At 31.3% G+C, this 12,479-nt stretch overlaps 1 protein-coding gene across 1 annotated transcript; it reads right to left on the minus strand.

The window, feature by feature from the left end:
* Nucleotides 1-1,776: 1,776 nt before the first annotated feature.
* LOC132751079 (uncharacterized) lies at nucleotides 1,777-2,966 on the minus strand. The gene is made up of 2 exons (XM_060741189.1): nucleotides 2,693-2,966; nucleotides 1,777-2,030 (listed from the first exon to the last, which is right to left on the minus strand). Exons 1-2 carry the CDS (start codon nucleotides 2,964-2,966, stop codon nucleotides 1,777-1,779), a joined length of 528 nt encoding a protein of 175 aa, XP_060597172.1.
* Between the last annotated feature and the right edge of the window lie 9,513 nt (nucleotides 2,967-12,479).

Here is a 12,479-nt window from a genome sequence, read left to right on the forward strand (position 1 = left end):
GAATTCAAACGTTTTATGTCAAGTAGTGTGCAAGTATAACCTAATAAAACATACATGGAACAACATAATTAAGTATTTTGATTGATGCTTCAGTCTCTCAAATATATCCATGTGAAGTCTATTTTTTTAATTCCAACACGTTTTCTTTTTCACTACGTGCATCAATCATTGTAATACTTATTATAAGTCTCTATTGTTTTAAAGCAAAATGTTAAAATAAAAATAAGAATAAGGTGAATATGCATTTATTATTTTATTATGTTGTCAGAACATTTTTTCCTGGTCTTTGATATTTTGAGAATACGACAAACATATAAACAGCATATCAATCATTCTTATCAGGTAATCTTTAAAATGTATTTTGAAGCTTCTAAAACAAAAGCAGCGCTTGAATCTCCATGGGATTTGAATTTCCATTATTTACATTATCAGTATTCGTATTGTGCTCTAAGCATTGAATGTCGTGATAAACTTTTTTAGTAAACGTTATTTACATGTGACAAAAAATCAATTAATAGTCAATGGTTACGTATTTTGATTCTATAGGGAAAGCAAGTTTGCGATATATTTTAAGATAAAGCATCTATGATAGATTACACGACTCTCGCGTGAATAGTTAAATTAAGATTTTCTGTCGACACTTTACAAGGAAATGGGATAAGAAATTTATAAAAAAATATATATATATGATATGTATTCGTCTTGCATAATTAAAGATTTAATTATTGGATTTATTGGATATATATGTATATCTGATCAGTTTTATTGATCTAAGTTCTTAAAAATCATAAGCATTTTGAAGGTTTCGTTTTGACTATGTAGTGTCAACGGAATATACTTTTATTTCTGTTAAAGAACATCATATTATATGTTATATTTATGCGTCAATAATATGTTATTTGCTTCGCTGAGATAGTGTTTGTTATCCAAACGACATGCTATCTTACATTAAACCTGTTCGCAGACATCAAAGCTTCACAATTAACAGTGCTAATTATTTTCTTTCTCAGTGCTGGCTAATTTAATTTAAACAGTGTCTTGTTTTATTTCCTGTAAACAACGTAATGTGCATTTTTTCTTTGATTGTATCATGATTTTTTACCTGCCTTACTTCTTACAACTGTTCAGTTATTTTTTATCATATTGGGAAATATATACAACAATTGTATCATAGTTTGGGGATTTTTCTGTTGAAAACGTGTCAGAGATAAATCGTATACCAAGTAGGGCACGTGTGTTAAGTGAAGGGGTGTGGCTTAATTTTCAGCATAGTAGAGTGCGGTAACTGGAGTGCGGGTATTAGTTACCCGCACTCCAGTTACCGCACTGCCCGTTTGAGGCCCAAACAGAAGCAAATAAAAAGAATATGAACTTTATTGAACTTTATTAACATACATCAACACGTTTTTTATGTTTTAAATTCTTAATTTTCTTAATTTTAATTTTTAACTTCTTAAATTGTTATTATAGCGGGATGTCTCAAAAGTTAAAAGTGCATCCTGAGAAATTAACTATTCCTGACTGTTTTGTTAGATCTGTCAGAGCATCGCGTCTTTTCTCAATGTTATTTGAAAAAAAAGTAGTTTCAGACTTATCTGATGTTGTTTTACAAGAATTTTCATTTTTCTCATATTTAAGCATTTTTGAGACATGGAGATCAGTATCTTCCTTATAAGGATTAAGCACATTAGATACCATTTTTCGAACTTGATCAGATGACTGTTTATATTTCCGCACTGCAGTTACTGACCTATGGCCAGTTCTGTCCATAATTTCCTACTCATCAATTCCTGTAGTATACATAGTTGTTGCACACGTGCGTTTTCCACTATGATTAGTAAAACTTCCCTGTAATGACCCCTTTTCAGCTATTTCCTTCATGAATTTGTTGAGTGTATTTATACCAACAGGCTGGTACCCGTATCTTATAGTTCCACTCTGTGTTGACGGCAGCGGTCGTCTATAAAAATCTCCATCGTTTCCAAGGGCATTCAAATAAGTCTCCAAATGAGTCGCCATACATCGTTGACCTGTGAATTCAAACAACACGCATTAACAATAGAGTGAAATAAGAAAAACATTGTTATTTTTTTACTTATTTTATTTTATTTATGAATAAGATTTTGCACACTAAAACAAATTGTCGTCTGCCCTACAGTATGTGACGTCTGCTCTAAGTGATGTAAATATAAAATACGTAGACAATAGTCAAGTTTTTTTCCCCACAAATACAGGATAATTATCATAAAGTGGTTTGAAAATGAAATTAATAGTTCATGGGTGGCTAAATATGATGATTTGCATACCATAATCATTTTTTTTCTTTTCAGACATCTCGAATCGAATTATTTTACTTAAATTTGTGCACAGGCTGAATTTAGAAAAAAGTGGTCCGGCGAGTCACCAGTGAAAATATGAAAAATATTTTTACTGCACAGTGATTTTTTTTACTGTGAAAATACGAAAAATGAATTTACGCATTTTATATCACAAATATTTCTCAATATTTGATTTACTAGCTTAAAATAATGTCAATATTTTCTAATTAAAACATTTTATTTTGCATATTTAATGGGATATATACTATCAAAACGGTCAAAAGCACTTGACGCCAATTAACAAATTAATATATTTCGAATAGAAAAGTAGTGTTTGATATCTTTGTTTTTAATTGACATCTGTCCAAGTCCACCATGGTATGTTTTTGAGCCTCGACCAATAAATCTTATAAATCGTCCACCGTCGTCTTCGCCAATTTCAAACTGGTTACACTGAAGATTTCGGTGTTCGTCTCTTCCTCGTAGCCCAAATAATTTACATGCGTAGAAAAAGACGGTGTACTGCAAACTTTTAGAATTTTTCATTCCGAAAACACCTTTTTCCCACAATTTCTCTTCGTCTTCGTTAGATACTGGATCAGCTTGTTTCGTTTTTGTGCCAAGTCCCTGGTCCAAAAGGTGTTTCATTTTACTGTCTAAAATTGTTATTAATTCTGCGAACGCAGGGGTTTTTTTTATTTAGAATGTTCTTGTGCACTCCACATTGCGCAAATGCCTCAAAAGTCCACACATGATTAGATATAAAGATTTTGGGGGATACTCCTCTCCTTTCTGGTTCCTAACTTCCATTAAAAACGAATAAGCCAGAAAGATAAAGCCGGTTTTTCCATGATATGTATTTCTGGAATGTTATCTGCCTGTCTATGTTGTCACCATGTTTCAAATATATTAAAAGTCCATTTAGTGCTCTTTGCAGTATTTTTGTTGCGTTTCAAAGACTTCATTTCTTCGATTTCCGTATCCGTAACTTGTTTTCCAAATCTTTCATCGTTAATTTCTGATCTTACAGTTTCAACACATCTGTTTGTTTCCAACTTAAGAACATTCGTCTGAAACCTCGTGCTATTGTTCAAAATCTCTGGATCTTCTAGAAAGTCGAGCGCCAGATCAAAAGACGAATCTCAATCTCTGTCAATGCTATTCTCAAAATCCGAAACCATTTGTGAATAAACCACATTATCACAAATATTTTCTAGTTCAAAATCCAAGGGAATTTGGGAAAGAAAGATATTTTCACTACTGCAATTCAAATCCATTTCGTCAGAACATGCCATGCCTAGCAGTCCACAGTGCATTCACTAAACTGACAATTTGCCCAGACGACAAGGGCGGGGTGTCCGAAAAGGGCGGGGTGTCTGTTATCGTTTTTACGTGGTCGCAGATTGGCTGCTTTTCTATGGGGTTCACAAATTTTGATGACAGGGAATATGATTGTATTTTATTGGCTATGATACAAAACAGAAAGAGCACAGAAACACTCGGCTATCCTATTTATACTCGGGGGCTACACCCCCTCATGCAAATCAGATAACCTCGTGTTTCGGTGCTCTTTCTATTACTTATCCTATTTTAAATTATATTAAAATGGTCAGAAGAAAAGTTTTTTATATTTCTGCCCATTCTGATATTTCTGAATTAAGATTACAGGTTATTGCACAATAATGTAATTACGTTGTGGCTTTTTATTAAACTCTCTGTTCTGATTCAAGTTTTTTTTCTTTTATAGACAATTTTAATGCTCAGTGATGGACACGTATTTATGAAATTTAAAGAAAAAAGGGGAAAAAAAGATTTGCAAAGTATTATTGTTAATAACACTTAAGGATTCTAATTTACCATGACCTATCTGATGTTTTTGTAACTTATTCGTACTCTATAAAAATAAAGTAGATGCCGAAAGTATTTATCTCTGTTAAGGAGTTTGGTTTAGGAAACGCTCAAAGAATTTTTGTCTACCAATAAATATAATTATAGGGAGAGAAATAAGAATCCCTAACGAAAGCCCAACACGGCATAATTGAAAATGTTGCAGACTCGGTTTGATTCAGCCCGTACATGGACGGTACCGTCAACGCCCCCTAGCACTGGCTTAAGCAGAATTCAACAGCTACTATGAAATGGTAGAATTTTTAATTTTGAAACATCCGCAGATGTATTTATATGGCGGTTTTCATGGAACCTTTAATGTCACACGTAAGTGTAATTCCATGAAAAGCGGCATATGGTCCCCAAGTAAAATAATGCGTGTGCCCTTAACGAGAAAACAATGGGCGGAACTAAGAATGTTTTAATTATCTAAACACTATGGGCGTCCTCGGCTGGAAGTTAAGGTCGTTGACTTCAAGCCACTCGCCTGCAGTATGTTCGAATCCCGACATCGACTGTGGATTTTTTCATAAGAGGAAGCTATCCAGCTAATTAACTTAACGTCGTTAGTATTACTATGATACCCCTCCTTGATCAAGATTATTTTGAAACTTGGTGCTTGGGTGTGCATTATTTCATTGGTTTTCGGCGGTGTGGTGAGTCGAAGATTCATTTTTTGATTAAAGGGTCATTGTTTGGACAGTAACTTTTAAAAGAGTTGCATTGCTTTACGTGCTAACGCCACACTGAAACATTTCATGAATGTAAGTGATTATCAGCTCATGCAATTGTGTCTATATTTATAAATATTATTCGCCAATTTTCGACAATATCGACATTAATTAAATGTTTGTATTGGCTACACCGTACTTGCTAGTACTCTTTCACAATGCCGATGTCGCCAGATTCGTATATATGGCTCTATTGCATTTGAATAAATGTAAGTATTTTTTTAACGAAGCTCTTTGAAATATTTCTGTGTTGAGCCAAAGATGATGTAGGCACAATGTAACCTGCAAGGTTATTTGGATCAATATTAACTTTCACTATGCTTTGAATGGTTTCGACACATTATCATAACATGTAGTTAAAAAGCGTTTTATGCCATGTCGAAAAGGTTATTGTTAAAAGTATTAAAAGTATTAACTTTTGTATCTCTTGACACCTTTACAGAACGCTTTTAAAATCATTTATAATATATTGGCAATATACCAGTGATGTAATTCTGAAAATGTAATTATGTATATATACTGTATAGAGTTTCATATTTTGAAAAATGTGCTAAATTCAGACTTCAAACTTGATCATACTTTAGAATCCAGACTGCAATAAGCCTCAATGTTTAAAGATAACCAAATTGTAAACATAAGTTTTGAAAAGTATAAAAATTTTGGAAAAGTATATCAAGCCATAATGTCAAAAGTTAATCAAATTGTTTAAATGTTTTTGAAAAAATAGCATAATTTTAGCGAAAAATAAGTAATCGCAATCTCTTAAAATGTCTTTTTGCACATATATATTTCCATGTACTTTCGTCATTAAATAAGTATTAATGTCAACATTATGTCAAGACATGAAAACATTTATGCAATGAATTGTCTTTAGTTTTACTTTTCCATATTGTTCTTTGGGACTACTTTAATATCATAAAAGAAGTGGAGATATTAGCGGATTAGAAACCGTCAGTAATTTAAATTATAATGAAAAGAATAATGACTTTTAGCCCGTCTTTTTTATTTCAAAATTAAAAATACGATAACGGTCATCGAAGCTATAGTGAAGACAATATTTAAATGACTTTGTATCGTGTATGAAAACGTATACACACTTACATTTATAATAAAGACTGTACTTTGTATGGTTCGTCGTTTCTTATTTTCATATAAATAACTTCTGTGAATATGCATTGAACAAAATCATCATTTACAATAATATTTTTGCCGTATCACTTAAGTTACTGTGGTGACACTATGTTACTAAAATAAAATATGCTACATATTATTACAAGTATTTGGTAAAGCTTATTTCCAATGCGGGTGTTTTCAGTTTGATCGCATGTTACAGAAGTTACATTAAGTGAAAATGAAAAAAGACATTTTTATCCGCTAAAATTATTACTTTACATATGTGATATTCTTAGGTAATGCAAACTTAAGGGATTCGTCTTTTTTTCGCCACATTAGCTTTGTTTGTGGTGTATGGAGGCCGTTAAAAGTCGCCCCGTATATTCAGTCAGAGATGCTATAGTTCCGATCCATAAAGATCGTTCAGCACGACATTTTTGATGCGTGTTTGTGGTATTTTTTAGTTCTTTCTATTTGGCTTTTTTCTCGATGGGTGGTTCCCGTATTCCTCTCTTGAAAACTATTTTATTACCCTTAGGACATGGGGTCTGCTTTATAAATGTGTCTTTTGGCAGCTTGATATGCAGGTTTCATAACCTCTGATCCCTTTTCAAAATTCCTTTTTATTTAGCTCAGCCCATTGTTTTCTCGTTTAGGACACACGCATTCTTTTACTTGGGGACCATACGCTGCTTTTCATGGAATGTTTCAAAAGTGTAACATTGTTTCTGTTAGTTCGAAATTTCACCATTACCATGATTACATGTTGAATTCCGCTTAAGCCCGTGCTAGGGAGCATGGACGGTAGTTTGTACTTGACAGTACCGTCCATGAACAGACTCAATCAACCGAGTCTGCAAATAAATATATTTAAAATGTTAAGCTACCTAATTTGCACCTCGTTCACACTAAGACGTATATAAAACTGCAAAATTAAAGAATTTGCAACAAATCATTAAATATTATAAACCAATATCTGCATGCCCCCATTAGTTTGGAAACCAGCGTGACATGTAAACTTTGTTTCCATACTGAAAACAGGCATGTAATACCTTAACAGCATAGCTCTTGATTTCAAGTTATCTTTAAATATTCTAAATATTGAGCTGTCCTGTGAGAAATATTCATTTCAAGACAGACAATTGCTATAATTGATAGAATACTTCGACTCAAGAAAACAATATTTCGATTTTGATAGATTACTGATTAATCAATAATGAGAAAAACTGAATAAGAATAATCAATAAATACATCTATAGTACACAAACCCGCGATCTGTTCTGATATCTCCTATAAATTAGGTTTGTTTGTACTTAAGCAAAATAAAGCTCATGTTTATGCCATCTCTTGTTTTCAATTATGCCACAAACTGTCACCTTTTACATTACTGTATTTCTCTGTAGTATATGACAAACAACTATTAGTCTGACACAATTTCTATATTAGATTTTCTTCCTTAAATGGGGTTATTGGATTATATGGTGACTTAAGGCCGATTTACTCCAGAAACACGTGCATTTCTCAAAAGATTTTTATGTTTTGTGTCATGTTACAGTTTCCAAAATGTTACACATTTTGGCAATTACCTGGCCATTATTTTTTACTTTTGTTGCAATTTGGCAAATAGTAAAATATAGTGATTCAGAATTTTGAATGGAAGTCACTACTATTACTTTGTTAACATTTTGCTACATTTATGACAAAACATTCCACTTTTTTTCAGGTGATAAGCATGTAAATTCTCTAGAACCAATATCAAGGGGCAGGACGTATATGTTCCAATGTTTAAAAACACAAACGTAATTTGTTCAAGAGCACTTTGGTTGCAAACTATTTATCACGAGGAGTAAGTTGATAAGTATAATTGTTTTCCTAACTTTATATATTTGGTGGATCAATTGGGATGTCGTTGCTTGTATCAAAAGACATGCACTCAATACCAAGTTAAATGTATAAATGATGTGCGCTCTCATGGCAGTATTGTTGCACGTTTGTGTGGTTATAATTCCTTCTTTTGATTTCTAGTATTCTTACATGAATAATATTCTAGTTTTCATACTCAGTCTGGATTATACGCATTTTGTTACTTGGGAGTATTCGCCTGTTTAATTGAATGGCACGCAGTGTGCAATTGAGATATGCCGAGTGCATACATCTGCGATGATTAAAGTTTCAAAATGTTGCCAATTCTTTAAGTTTAAATAACCTTATTAAAACAAAACTTTTTAACCATTGAAAACTGGTTTCGTGGTATTGCCCTGTTTCTTGTCTTATTGATAACTGTTTCCGATGCAATCTTTGATACAGAAACACCATTTACACAAAATAATGTACTTTCAGCGGGAAGATATAAAGTTACAATAAAGATTTAGTGTTCATTTTATTTTATTTTATATTGTCGCGTATCTACTTGTGAAACTTGTATATTTTCTTAAGTTTAATTCAATATTATAACGTTGAGCTCGAAATTGCCTGTCTGCAAACAATTGATGTATACTGAAAAGACATTTTCTAATGTAACAATTTCTGACCTTCCATTGTACTCATGCAAATTCTGCATTAAGTACATTTTTACGAAACACGTTTTTATAACAGAAGGATCACATTTCTTTTTATATACAGAGAAAGAGACTGGTCAAGTTGAGTGGCGTAAATTTTTTTCTTTAAAATTTCAGCATTTATTTTAAGTTTTTAAATATAGTTCTTTCAACTTCAGAGATGAATTCGTTGTTGAATTTCCCGATATAATTGTTTCTGTTTTAAAAGATGGATTTTTTTCCTTTTATACAATGTATATATCTTAGAGGCAAACATGTCTAAAACAAAGGTCATTGCTGAAAAACTTCCATGTCACACTTTTAATTACAAATTTCACTATATTGTGTTAATTAAATACTGTATACACCATTGAGTCCTCTTTCTCAGATATTGTATTTTTTATTTCAGAATTCTAACGCTTTTCATTACTTTATGATTCCTTAATGTTAATATTGATGCGTGACATACGTGCACAATTACACAAATTTTACATACATCTTTTATATGAAAGGGAAATAAATACGAAACTTATCAGCAGAATGAAGCGTTCATTAGTTGATCGAGACAAATTGTGCTGACGTTAAGTATACATGTACTGTTGAACATTATTATATAAGAAATTATCTCCAGACGTTTCATGTCTGTAAAATTCTAAAACATAGGTTAATGCATTGTATTGACATTAAAGAATTCAAAACAACGTCACGTTGATGAATATCTGACAATGTAGTTGCTTTTGACAAGTACGAATGTGATTTCTTTATCTTGTAGAAAAAATATTAGATGATTTAGCACGGAATTAAAACAAATTGTGCTCTAATACATGAAACTCCTTAATATTGTTGTTAATATTTAACATAATAGAGTTTTTGTATGTATATTTGAAGCAGTAAGAATGAAAGGTAAAAGTTGCATCTTCATTTTTGTTTCTTATAGATAAAGTTTTGAGCAACAATAAAAGGAGAGGAACAAAAACAAATACATTTTTACGGGTTTTTTTGTTGTTGTAGTTTTGTTTTTGTTTTGTGTGTTTGTTTGGGTTTTTTTGTTTTTTCTTTCTTTTTTTTTGTTTTTGTTTTTTTTAAATTAACACCAATTGTCAAAACCACACCATCTGCTGGTGCTAAGTGATGCATAGACCAGTTATTTGAAAAAAAAATAGCCGCCTCATATGATCACGCAGGCATAAACGGGAACTGTATTTCGTGTGCCTCAAACCTTAAAGGGTCAACCCCTCAGCCAGAAGGGGTAAAATCATATGTTTGTGTTTCTTTATGTGACCAGTATATTTCAAAGAATTCTGAACAATTACATACAGGAGTCGCATATATATAAGATATTAATATAATAACATGTGTTTATCTTTCTTTTGATGTTTTGTCTGTGAGTATGAATTTGAAATAGTCGAAATGTTATTGTTTTTGAATTTATTTATCTGCGTGTTAAAACACTTTCAGTTACTTCAGCCTAAGTTTACTTTTACTTTTCCTGCAGAGAAGAAAACTGACATTTTTGTTCTCAAATCTTAGCTGTTTAAATATTATCAATATGGTTTACGTTAAACTAACTTCAACAAAGTCAAATTTCCTTTTATTTTGATTTTTTTTTTCAATTAATATTTCCTTTTTATTGTTTTCAATGCCTAAACATGGATGTACTTAAAGTATATTTATTTTTATAATGTCTCTTTTATTTTTATTTAATATAATTTAAAAGTAGAATGGTGTCAGCCATTTACTTCTAGGTACAACTTCATATATATTAAATTCAATTATAAACAATATGTATGTAATTCCGTGTCTAGAACAAACCTCCACAATATAATTGATGACATTAGTGACATTTTTTATCTACAAAGTACTTATCATTCAGCGGTGCATTTTATCAATAAGCTTATACTTTTACGTGTGGCAGTAGTTTAAAGTTGTGCTGTACTTCACTTTAGTGCTATCATCAATTTTAGCTAACCTCTGTTAAATTTGATGAGTTGCTTTATTTGTTTTTAATAGATCAGTTCAGTAATCAAATTGAGGAATATTGATTACTTACTTCATTACATAACTGAAATTAAGATTTAGACTACATTGCTTTCAGGATTACGCAAGACACTATCTGTTTAATTCATCTAGAGATCGATTAATCTTTAGTGATAATTCCACTTGTAAGAACAGTTAGACTTTTATGTACAAACAACTTTGATGTCAGATTTTTCCGAACAAAGTAAAAAATGTGTTTCACCCAGTATGCTAGCACAATATATGCATATTGGTTAAATAATTTATTCTGTTCTTTTATAAGAACCCTACTTTGTTAACCTCTTTCAGTATAAATATTGACAAAGGCATAGCAATTTCGGTTTTTACTTGATAGATCATATCTATGTCATCCTTTATTCAGATCCTATTCATATGCAAATCTCTTATACAACTACCAATCTAATTAAAATTATTGTGTTAAATCATATAACATTTTATACAATCACTTTATAAATTAAGCCATTTACATTACAATTTTGAGTAATCGTTACAAAAGTAAACTTCAAAGATGAAAGAGCTGACAATGTGTTGATTTCTTACTGAATCTAAGTAGTTAATGGAGATGTCATTTTCCCCATGACATTCCTTATTAATTATTCATCACAACAGACGAATAATTTCTAAAGAGTTCTCGTCATCTCTACCTTTTCGAGATGTTTGTCTATTTTTGATATCGGTTGAACTAGACTTTGTTTTGTTACTAGCTCGTTCACTCTTAGTAAAACCTTTTTTTCCATTGATGATTCCTTTATAAAATGTTTGATTAGTTAAAAGATTTTTATTCAAGTTTGGAATTTCAGTAACATGATTTAAGCTTTATGATTAATGATACGACTCGACCAAGATGTGTATGGCTCAAAAAGAAATTGTTAGGGAATTGTTGAGGATTTTCTTATTTCTACTCATCATGCAATCATGATTTAGTGCTCAGATCTTTACATCAGAAGGCTTTTCAGAAATGAATGTTTTAGCAAGGAATTGTCCTGCATCAATATTAATTAAAAAGGAATCCTTAGCGATAAATTAAATAGGGAAAATCTCACACTATGTAAATGTTTAGAAACAAATGCCGGGATTTTTCAACAGCAAATTCTTCATAAATGTTTTCATCGTTTACAGTTTCCATTTCAAAAGATTGGTTATTATACCTTTTCTGTTAAGCTTTTAACCTTTATTTTTATTACTTTTATGCAGTTCACTGACAGACATTTTGGCATTAAATTACTTTGCTTATACTGACATATTTAATAATGGAATTGATGTTCATGCTTTACCCCAAAAGCTGAATTAGTTAAGGAGTTTGTTGTTTTCATATTGCTTTGCTTTTTTACTTTTACTATCAGGACTTTTAACTTACGTCTAGATTCTTATTCTGTGTCACACTGGCGTACCAAGTGATAAGGGGAGTTTCACTGCTTTTTCAATATAACATTTTTATTTTTACCTTGACACGTATGTGTCCCAAGATAAGTATGTCACAAAGAGATAATTGTGGTAGATGTGACCAGCACTGAGAAAGAAATGAATCAGCACCGTTAATTGTGAAGCTGTGATGTCTGTGAACAGGTGAACCGGTATAATGTAAGAAATCATGTCGTTTGAAAATTAAATATCGAGATCATAGCGTAACAAAACATAACTTATTATATGATGTTCTTCAATAGAAATAAAAGTATATTCCGTTGATACTGCATAACAATTTTTTGTCTAGGTTAACATTAATTTTCAAAACAAAACCTTTAAATTTCCTATGATTTTCAAACCTATACAAAAGGTCTGATATACATGTATATCATATTAAAAAAACTTTATTATGTTAAACAAATTCAGGTCATATGATTTTTTTAAATTTTAAT

Source organism: Ruditapes philippinarum, unplaced genomic scaffold, assembly GCF_026571515.1.
Source record: "Ruditapes philippinarum isolate M1 unplaced genomic scaffold, ASM2657151v2 ctg11609_1_1_1_1, whole genome shotgun sequence".
Taxonomy (NCBI): Eukaryota; Metazoa; Mollusca; class Bivalvia; order Venerida; family Veneridae; genus Ruditapes; species Ruditapes philippinarum.

Coding starts and splice junctions, on each gene's coding strand:
- LOC132751079 (XM_060741189.1), bottom strand. CDS start 2,966: ATGAAACACCTTTTGGACCAGGGACTTGGCACAAAAACGAAACAAGCT. Junction 2,031..2,692: donor AGGCTCAAAAACATACCATG/GTGGACTTGGAC, acceptor TTGAATTCACAG/GTCAACGATGTATGGCGACT.